This window comes from Trifolium pratense, linkage group LG7, assembly GCF_020283565.1.
Source record: "Trifolium pratense cultivar HEN17-A07 linkage group LG7, ARS_RC_1.1, whole genome shotgun sequence".
NCBI classification, from domain to species: Eukaryota; Viridiplantae; Streptophyta; class Magnoliopsida; order Fabales; family Fabaceae; genus Trifolium; species Trifolium pratense.
Window position 1 is genome coordinate 31,472,187 of NC_060065.1, and position 11,643 is coordinate 31,483,829.

Below are 11,643 nucleotides of genomic sequence, written 5' to 3' on the forward strand. Positions count from 1 at the left end.
GATTGGTTAAAAAAAAAACGTGAGCAATGTGTTGGGTGATGGTCTTTCTTTGAGATTTTGGCATGATGTTTGGTTGGGACCAGTTTGTTTTAAGAGTTTATTCCTTATTTTGTTCAATAAAGCTTTGTATCCAAATATAGTGGTAGGTGCTAGTGGTATGTGGCAAGATCACACTTGAGTGTGGAAGATGGAATGGAGTTCGGTCTTATCTACAGCTGAGCAGGAATTAGCGCAAGAGTTAGACACTTTGTTGACAGGATTTTTCCCTTACCCGAATGACAAAGATAGCGTTAGATGGAACATACATCAAACCGGCCAGTTCTCGGTCCATTCGACGTATGTGTTCTTACTATCTCGTGTTGTTACTTTGGCAATTGAAAAGAACGAGGTGGAAGCTTTGAATCAATTTTGGACAAATGACATGTCATCTAAAGTGAGTATATTTGGATGGAGATTATTATTATCTAGACTACCAACTCGTATGGCGTTGGCGAAAAAAGGTGTTATTGTTAATCCGCGTGAGTTGTGTTGTGCTTTTTGTTTCAGAGAAGAGGAAGATATTGACCATGTGTTTTTCAATTGTTCTTTTTCGCAATAAATTTGGAAGAGAATTTTCGTCTGGCTGAATGTGGATTTTATCCCCTTTGAAGTTTGTTGGAAGCACTTTATCTCCTTTGGTGCTTTGGTGAAGAATAAGTCATATGCAAAAGCTCGACATGTAATTTGACTGGCAACCACATGAAGTTTGTGGCGAGCCCGTAATAATATAATGTTTAGAGGAGATGTCATTAACTTGCAATCATTAGTGGATCAAATTATTTATATCTCCTGGTTTTGGTTTGTTGGGAGAATAGCTTCTAAGTCTTCTCTTGTATTTTCAGATTGGTGTAAAGATCTATTATCTTGCATTTTTAGCATCTAATGGCTTCTTTTAGAATTGTAAGGGTTGGGTACCCCTTGTACTCCTTATAATTCATTCTTTGCTTATATAAAGAAAAAAAGATATTAATGTTCCTTGTGATTCTCCCGCGCCAATGAAAAGTCAGACAAGGTCTAAAATTGAAAATTATGTTATTTTAAAATTGTTGATCATTCCAGTGATAGAACTAGAATTATCTCAATAAAAAATATGTTTCAAGTTCTAGATGTTGAACATATAAAAATATGATATTTCAGATATGTATAAGACTGGAACAATATTTAGCTAGAGACCGACTCAATGTTGGTGCCGCTAGCTTTCAAAAACATAAACTCAAATGTTTCTTGGATTCTAAGAAATAGATGGCACAATGCGAAAATGATTGATTCTCTCGCTAATTTTGGCTGTTCTATTCCCACTTTAACCTCTTAGCAAGTTGTACCTATGTTTGTTAATGATAGTTTTGTCAAAAACAAGTTAGAAATTCCTAGTTTTAGATTTTGTAACTCTTGAAGGAGTTTTGGTCTATGTCCCCTCATTTTGTTTTGTTGATCCTTGCTCGTTTTCATAACATATTTTGGGTTGGTTAGCTCTCTACTACCAACCTTCTTTTGGCTTAAAAAAAGTATAAGAGGCATTTTCATTCTAAATTTGAATGTAAAAATTATAAAATTCGAGCATGTAAAATCTTTATATATATATATATATATATATATATATATATATATATGCTATTGGAGGTGCTCAAATTTTAGAACTCAAGCAAAGTATTTCTTAAAATTCAGAGTATATTGTTATACCGTTTTGGAATCTGATTCCGTTTTCAAATATTTAGCATAAGCCCAAATTTTTTCAAATATTCCAACCATATATTTAGCATAAGCCCAATTGAAAGGGGGTGTTTTACGTATTGAATTTTTATTTAATGGTCTAAGTTAAAATTCATCGTCCAAAATGTTTAAACCAATTGAACTTCAACTTGCATTGCTTAGAAACTCTTTTAGTCTCACTATTTTAGTTAACCAATTACTATTTTCAATGGAACTAATTAATCACCATCCTAATTATAAATTTATACAATTTTTTGTTTCATAATTGAAATATTTAATTATTATTTTCTACACATTTTCTATTCACTTGACCGTCTTGAATTATTCCAACCATATACCATGGCAATTTAACTCTACTTCCTATCATAGTCGATAATAGGGAACAAATACAAACAAATTGTGATAGAAAGATTGGGTATTATTAAGAACATTACATGAAAGAAGATTATCTTACACACACAAAGCACATAACACACAATAGCTCATGGCACAAATGTACCTAGATAGCCATCACTTCTTTATTAGTGACTTCCAATCACCATATTTCAACTAAAGTAACCAACATTCATTTAGATTGAACTAACCATATCCTCCCCCTCTAATAATTCTATGGCAAGATCCAATTCAGAAGATTTCTTGTTAACAAAGTTACATTGTTTTCTAATTTCTCCTTTGTTTCCGGTAAGCACACCAATATTACCCATTTTAATCATTGAATTCACAAAATTCTGAAAGAAAACATTTTGGTTAGCGGCGAAACTATTGACAGTGCTAATGGTATCTGCACCGGGCGTTGAGAACAATTCTTGGTCACTTTGAAGTAAACCCTTTTTAACTTGAAGATTGTTGTAGAAGTTCTTGTCCAATTTATCAGGAGTAGTTGGGTCAAAATTGACACGGTTATTTCCATCTCCATTTCTTGGACATTGTGTTTGCAATTCTTTTAGGTATGTTGTATCAAGAGTTGGATCGGGTTTACCAGTATTGCTAAAGTTATATAATCGATCAACAATGAAAAGGCAACGTGCTCTTCCAAATGTATGAGCACCTGAAATTGAAGTGTATACATATAAGTCTCACCCAACAAAACTTTTAGGCCTAAAAGAAAAATTTAAAGTGAGGTTTATTTTTGGTACTTAATTAAGCAAGATATGAAATTTTTTATAAATCACAATACACTGTAAAGACCCGGATTTAAACTTGGGTGAAAACGCCATTCAAAAAACAAAAAAAAAAACTTGGGTGAAAACGTGGAATAAATATTTTACTGCTTTGATAAAACCAACTATTTGTGTGTGAATACCTTGATCAATGGGATGCTACCATATTTGTCTTAAAAAATATATAAAGTCAAAGCAAGTTAGTTTCAATGATAAATTAAAAATTATTATTTTTGAATACAATTGATTTTTGTTTTTAAAACAAAACATTTCTATTTTATATTTGAGTAAACCGTACTTGCATAGGCTAAATTCATTAAGTGGTGGAAAAGTCTCCTTCTCGGTTTAAGTTTCAACATAACATAACTATAATTTACGATTATATTTAAATTTGACATATTAATTATATTGAAAGAGACTTCTGTTATTTTATCTAAATATTATAGTCGGACATAAAATTTTATTTTTGTCATTTTAGATAACTTATCTAGAAAATATTGCATGTATATTTACCTGAGAGTGCTACTAGATCAACCGTGTTGAGGCCTTGATCAGCAAATGCTTTTTTTAGTTGAGTAAGATTGAAATTGGGACCTGGAAGGTTAATATTAGCAGCGGTTTGGTTTGCCGTAAGACTATCCCTTCTTCCGAGTGGAACCCACCAACCTGGACCTCCAGTCTGTGAATATATATAGATTTGTATTCAGTTAATTTAAAAAGATGAAATGTCTCTTATAATATAAAACACATTTCTTGAAACTAAAAATAATCGTCTAAACATATGTACCAAAACAGAAGATATTCCAGCAGCGAGTGTAAGAATATCAGCACAAGAAACTTTATTAGGACAAGCTTTTTCCACCGCAGTCTTAAGGTCGTTTATAACATTAATTCCTCTTAAAGAGTTGATATTTGGAAAAGCATCCTGTTCACTCACAACAGTCGAAGTCTTGTTCAACAAAACTGATGCATCACAACCCTATTTCATTCATAATTTCATAAATATATTAGCTCTTTCAACTTATGCAAATTAAATAATTAACTTAGGGATGGATGATAAATACAAAGCAAGAATTAATACATACTTGAACAAAACAATCATGAAAGTGAAGTCTGATGATACTCGCTGGCATTCGAGTATCCGTCCTAGAAATGTCGAATAAGATTTTATACACAATAGAATGCAATTGGGGACAAGTTTTGATGTAAAAGAATGGATCAAGTTGTGCATTTGAGGAGAAGGGTAATCCTCCAAACACAACTATGCAGCAGAGTGTTGTTGCTATGAGACTAAGGGAATTCATTTTTACCCCTTACAGAACTATATGTATGTGTTTGAAGTTGATGTGTTTTGAGAGCCAGAAATGTGCCTTTATTTATAGGACTATGGAGGTGGCTTGTGCTTGCCATGAAAGACATTTGATGAGAATATAATATTAATATTTAAGACACACTTGTAATTTAGTAATCATTTTTGTAAATACTATATCAAGTCTTTAAAAAATAATAAATAGTATATAATATATATACACCAATTTAGGGAGACGTAAGTAAAAATTGTCACCTTGAATTTCAACACCACACACTTGTAATATACTAGTAATCTTTTTTTTTTCCTTTGAAATCTATACTACTACGTCCCTAATTATAAGATCTTGTTTGACCACTGCACATACGCCAATGCACAATTTTGATCACTAATATCTTTAATGGTCTATTAGTAAAAAATATAAAAATTTAATATTTTGAAATACTCATCAAAACAAATTGAACAAGATCTTATATGCTAATATTTATATTTATATATTATTAAAAAAAAAATACGGTCAAAACAAGGAAAATAAATAGTACATGTTTGTCAAACAGGATCTTATAATTAGGGACGAAGGTAATATATATATTCTATTCTATATCTATATCTATACTATGTATAAAGAGGATACACGAGTTTTGGTGTGGACTTTTTATAATACCAAAAATACCCTTGATTTTTTTAGTAGCAATAAAAATCTTTTATTAACAAACTCACCATAATAAAGGCACATCTATATTCTTAGCAGTAAAAATATTTTATTAACAAACTCATCGTATATAAGATAAGGCATATCTTTTTTAATTGGACATAAGTTAGACACAGGCAAGCACGGAACGCTTCCGTGCTTGCCTGACCCGCTAGTAACTTTAAAAGTGATTAGGGGATATGGATTCTTTTCATTTGAGTTTTCTAAACTCTCCTATATATTTAACCAAAAATTATTAAGAAAGAGAAAATGTTGCATGTTAAATGTATTTATGTCTGCCGTAAAGATAAAAATATCTGAAAATTTTGTCTAAATATAAAAAATGTAAAAAGTATTGACTTTAAGAAATCTAAATTATCTGTGATTAAGATTTTAAATCATATATTGTTGTATATGTAAAGGGCATGCATATATCTTCTTTTTTTTCTTTTTCTTTTTTTAAAAAAAAGAGTTAAGTCCGAAAGAGAAATAATTACAAAGTAAACAATTTAAGGGCCGCAATCCCTAAAACACCCGCTAATAAAATATGATTAATGTCAATAGGACACATAAAAAAAGACAACCATCCGACATGCTACTCCCAATGTTTGATTGTTGGTTGAGCATATGCGCATTGATTTGCTTCACGGTACGAATGTTTTATCATAACTTCTCAATCCAAATCAATTAAACGATGAATCTTCTAAACTAAGGATCTTTCGCTCATACTTCCACCACCATTTGAAGTAATAGCTCTCACGAATCAATATGCAGCTCTATACAATGAAAATTTAATCTTTTAGCATACTTAAAACCTTCAAAAACTCCTCACAATTTCGCTAAATATATGCTACGTGTCCGGTACAAATACTCTGTCTAAAATGGAGTACACGTACATCATAGAACCCACATAACCATTCACCTTCACTATCCCTAATAATATCACCACATCCAATATATCCATTATCCTGGCAGGAACCATTCGTATTCAACCTTACTTACCCATCCCACCAGTGGCGATTAGGGGTGTTCGCGGTGCGGTTTGGTTCGGTTTTGAGCATAAAAGTCATCCTAACCGCAGGATAAAATGTATGCGGTTCAGTTTGGTTCGGTTGGTTTTTAAAAAGTCATCCAAACCAAACCAAACCAATGCGGTTAGGATTCGTTCAGTTTGTGCGGTTTATCACGATATAAAAAATATGACAATATTTTTCAACTTGTTACAAAATAAACATAGGAAATTTTAATTTATTTTATTGTTTACATGATACAATATGCATATACAGAAATTGCATATACGTAGTAACTTATTCTTAATACCAACAATATAGTTCTAGATCTCGTGAAATGATATGTTTTGACGGCCTATTGTTTTATGGACTCGATTTGGGTTGATTGCTAATAGTTGATAGAGCTAAGTTAAGTATTGCGGTTTGGTTTGGTTTTGTGAAATGAAAACCGCAAACTAAACCATGCGGTTTAGAAGAAAAATGATCTGTGCGATTAAAACTAAATGCGGTTTTTTGCGGTTTCGATTTGAATTGGTTCGGATTGCGATTTTACTTTTGAATTGGTTCAGATACGATCACCCCTAATGGCGACTCCCAACTAATAAAACTTTCAACCTTTCACTCTTCACTGCCAATGCATAATGCCTTGTCTGTTAAAAGATGAATTTTTTTATACAGACTCTTCAAATTATTTAGAAGTGAATAACTTGATTGGGTTTATAATTCGGAGGATATAACAAAAACTTTTGATAATAAGGGGTTTTTGAGTCCCCTAACTAGCATTTTTGACCACATTATAAGAACAAATTTTTCACCAATTAGTCTCCATCGAAAACTTATGAAATATTGGGTTCTCCGCTTCAAACCAAATTTTTCTTTTATATATAAGTTAAAAATCGAAACTCTGATAATTTGTTTGATGGGTTTTAGACCATTAATATCACTTAGACTAATTCCTTTCTTTATATCCCAACTAACATTTCTAATAATCAAATATTAATGTTTGTCATTTTTAATGGTGTTCATTAATCATTACCTTTTCTAATAAAACATATATTTATCTTCTTTATATTTTTTTTTATGCATATATAAACTCATTTTGTCATTTTTTCACATATACATTAAGAAAATACAATTCTCTACCAACGACATATGGTACACATCAAAGGGAGCCCGTTGAGTATGAATTTATCATCTAATTATGGAATGTCTTGTGTTTTTTGGACTAATAATGTCTTTGTGTTTTTTATAGTCAATGACTTGTTTTTCACTCAAAAAAAAAGGTCAATGGGGTTGTTGAACAGAACAAGGGCGTCTCAACTCTCCCGGGATTTTTTCGTAGAGTCTAAATTTCCCGGCATATACGTTGTTATTATCCTTCGATGTTTCCTTTGTCCAAAAAAAAATATAATTATCCGTTGATGTTGTAGTGGGAATATCTTATTGAATTTTTATTTGTCAAGTAGCCTGGTGGATACACTTTCATGTATTTAAATATGGAGAAATGTGGAATTCGGGGTTCGAACACCGGTCACTCCAATAATATCTCTGATAGGCTGATAACTACAATTTGAGTTATACTTATGGGACACTTATTGAATTTATTTATTTTGTTGTTATTATATTATTGAAAACATAAAATTTAGATCAGGGGATGCTGTTTTTCTTTAAGATGGGGGGATGAGTTGTTGCTTGTTACATTATTTTTTTTTAATTAATTGGGATGAGTTGTTACATTTTACAAATGGTGCGTGTTGCATTAATTAATGGTGCTTGTGTTAGTCTAAGTGTCTAACTATGGATGTATTTTTAAAAATTTTCCACTCACTCATTTTTTATTTTTAGCACTGGCTTTTCTCTCTTGGTCATATCGATTTATTATTAATTTAATCAATTGGGATTACTTTTTGGTACAGCCTCCCAAAGAGACTAAGTATTGAAGTGTGTGTATATATATAATATTAGTCTCTTTTATTTGTTTAATTCATTATTTCCTAACAATTTATGAATGGATAAATATTAGGAGTATCATATACTTTTTTGAAGAAAAGTAAATAAAAACAAGAAATTTGAAATTAAAGTAAACGCCTCTAAAATTTCTTTGTTGTAATAATTAGTGTATTTTCTATTTTGTACATTTTTTTCATCAAACTCTTACAGAAATTGATGACCTCTGCAACCTTTCATTTCATAGAATGTATGTATTGTAGAGTGTTCTCATTGTAATCCTGGGTTAGACAATATTGTTAATAATAAATTATAGTTATATAAAAAAAATACTCTTACCGAAATTGATTTATGTTTTTTCACAATTTTAGATAGAAACATGTACGCATCTAAAGTTGTGACACAACACATTTAAGACAGGTTTGAATGTATTTTTTTTTTTTTTTTTCATTAGCATTCGATTCACTGTTTAATTATACATAAATTATACATATTTAAATGTATGTAGACACAAATCAAACATATCAAGTGATTTCAACTCCTTTCGATCGACATAAATTATACATATTTAAATGTACGTAGACACTTTCCATAAAAAAAAAATAAATGTATGTAGACACAAATCAAACATATTTAAATGTAAATAATATACTCTAGTACTTGATAGTTTATAGTTTATGTTAATTGGTATTGGAATCTAAGAATATCCCAGGCATCATAGAAGGGTTGAGGTTGTTATTCAACTATACTTTCCCTTCTAAGATCAGAACACTTGATACATGTGTACATCGGATTTGGATTCTGTGCAGCTGATTGCAAGTAGTCAGTGAATTTGGACCGTCCGATCAAGATTAGACGGCTCGAATTTTAAGATCAGATTTTAATTAAATTCGATCTTAAACTTTGGACTGTCTGAACTTGATCAGACGGACTGAATGTGGCCGACTGCACTGCAGTCACTAAATTCCTGACTGCACTGAACCCAAATCATGTATACATCATATTCTATCTTATCCATGGCACATCTATCCTCAATAAGCCTTTGGAAGTCTTTGATTAATTATAATCTAGCTAGACGACTTTTTTTTTTAGCTAAAACAAATATAAATTGTTAAAAGAGTTGTTAAACTGAGATGCTATGATATAAATAATATATGACATATTTGGTAATTCTTGTCCTTTCAAGATCCCATCTACATCTCATTCAATATAGAAATAACGAAAGTAATTTAAAACAATATTGTATAAAAAGTTGAATTACAACTGAAATTAGGGAAAAAAAAAATTTGAAAATAATCTCTAATTTTGACATTTTTAAAACCTAATGACAAAATTAGAGATGTATTTTTTTTTTGTCAATTATTTACATCTATAATTCAACTATTCTAGTAATTGTTGAATATTTAATTAAATTAACTTTTTTAAAATACAAATGAATTCCAAAACTAACAAGTTAATGGGAACAACGCAATGGAAACCAACTAGTTTTCGTTTTAGTTTATTGTTTTCTTTTCTTTTTAGCTTCCTAACCAAAAGAAATAAAACTAACTAGTTAATTATCTAACTTTAATTGGTCCAATTGTTATCTCTGATTTCTAAGAGAATGGACCCTTAATTATAAAAAGAAAGAAAAAAGAATATATCCTAAAATTCAAAATTCGATTGCAAGATAACTAAAATTTGACAAAAAATTGTTTCATTTAATAATTGAATTCGAATTATTCTAAATAATTCTTTTTTAAATTAAACCTGTTAACTACTTCAGTCAAATGTTTCAGTTATTTTTTTTTTAGATATACACTATCATATTAAAGGAAAGAGATAGCTTTTTATTGGTAAAGAGAAAGAGATAGCTTTATATATTATATACAAGATGTGTCTAACAAGTTTAGGATTTTATGAAAATATCCCTTCAAACCTTTAGCTCCATTATAAAAAAAAAAATTAAAAAAAAAAAAAAAAACCTTCCCAATAATACCGTACTTTTTACAAAATATTTGTATTTATATTAAATATAAACATGTCAGGTCGACCTATTAGACTTTGCAGGCTTTTTAATAGCTTAAGTCTGACCTATTTAAGTAAATAGACTATTTTCAAAGTCTAACCTTTTTAATAAACAGGTTAGGAAAAAAAAATGTATACCCCAACAATTATCCCTCTACCTCCAACAAATAATAAAAAATACAGCTTATAAAAAAAATAAAAAATACCAATTTTAACCCTTTTAAAATTACACCTAATTCATCTTCACGAGTTTTCAGGTGTTTAAAGATTTGTGGAAAAAGTACCAAACCGGAAAGCTTCAGGAAAGTTTATGGCAAGCTTGTTGCTTTAAAACTTTCTCACAACATATTCAATCAACTTGAAATCCCAATTTGCAAAACATAAGATTGGAATATAACTATTGCGGAAGGAAAAAAGAGATGAAGAATTGGTCAACCTATGTTCGAAGAAAAATGCTAGCAACACACTCTTTAACAAACACACTCCAACATACTCTCTTTTATTGGTTGAAATTCACATGGGTCCCATAAAAAAATGTGGACCCATATAACTTTTATGGGACCCATATAAATTTTAACCAATAGAAGAAAGTGTGTTAGAGTGTGTTTGTTAAAGAATGTGTTGCTAGCACTCCTCATGTTCGAAACATAAGATTGGAATATAACTATATATTGTTTCATCATTCCTTGATTTATGCGTGTTTCAAATTTCTTCCTTTTTCCACTTTAATTGTATTTTGCAATTCAATTTCAACCCAAAATACAATTATTGTATTGTGATTTGCCACTAAGGTGGATGAACAACAAAGGGAAAATGGCCAACCCTCATGCAAACCGACTCCCTTTTGACAAGTGATCCGGTAAAGGATTGTGAACCGGAAAAGTTTTCCGTGAATTTTTGTATACCGGAAAGGTTAAAATAAGTGTTCAGGTTTGAAAAACGGTGTAATTTTTTATAAAAAGAAAAAAAAAAAAAAAAAAAAAGGGAGTAATTTTAAAAGGGTTAAAATTGATATTTTTTATTATTTGTTGGGATAGAAAGATAATTGTAGGGATAAAAAAAAATATTCACTGGTCAGACCAGACCAGATCCAAGGCCCTTATAGGCCGACATGACCTATTCCCAACCCAAATAAAAAGGCAATTTGTGGTTATATTCTATATACATCACAAAAGGCAATTCTGTGAATTTCACCATCGTGACTTAGTAGGGAGAAGATTGTCTCCCATGTCAAGTTTCTGTAGTAAAATCCTTACCCTTATTTGTTTTTGTTTGCTAGTGGTTTAATTAAAAAAAAATAAAAGTGAAAGGTTGAGATCCACACTTTATTCTCTGCAGTGGAATTGTCACTGGAGACAATACACTCCCGACTTAGTATGACATTTTTTTAAAATAAATATATAATATTAATATTTGACAACAAAAAAAAACATAGGTGGTAGTAACAGTGTTATTCTTAGTTTTCGTTAATTAGTCCTTCGTGATGTTTTTGGAATATTTTAATATTGATTTTTTTAAAATGTTTTTGGGACAGAGAGAAATCATAGGCATATTGTAATTGGGTCTATCATCATCATATATATTATAAGAAGTGTCAACAGCTATTTCAACTTCTTTTAATATTTTTTTTAAGTTAAATTAGTCCACTCAAATTGACACCGGAGATGATCGAACCTAAGACCTTAAGGAGGAACACACTTTCAGGTCCCAAGTCAATATCATTAAGTCAAGTGGATTAACTTCTTTTAATATTGATCTCATTAATTGGTG

At 30.4% G+C, this 11,643-nt stretch overlaps 1 protein-coding gene across 1 annotated transcript; it reads right to left on the reverse strand.

Moving 5' to 3' along the window:
- Positions 1 to 2,146: 2,146 nt before the first annotated feature.
- Positions 2,147 to 4,314, reverse strand: LOC123895270 (peroxidase E5-like). The gene is made up of 4 exons (XM_045945525.1): positions 3,995 to 4,314; positions 3,697 to 3,888; positions 3,423 to 3,588; positions 2,147 to 2,797 (listed from the first exon to the last, which is right to left on the reverse strand). Exons 1-4 carry the CDS (start codon positions 4,211 to 4,213, stop codon positions 2,319 to 2,321), a joined length of 1,056 nt encoding a protein of 351 aa, XP_045801481.1. The 5' UTR covers positions 4,214 to 4,314; the 3' UTR covers positions 2,147 to 2,318.
- Positions 4,315 to 11,643: the final 7,329 nt, after the last annotated feature.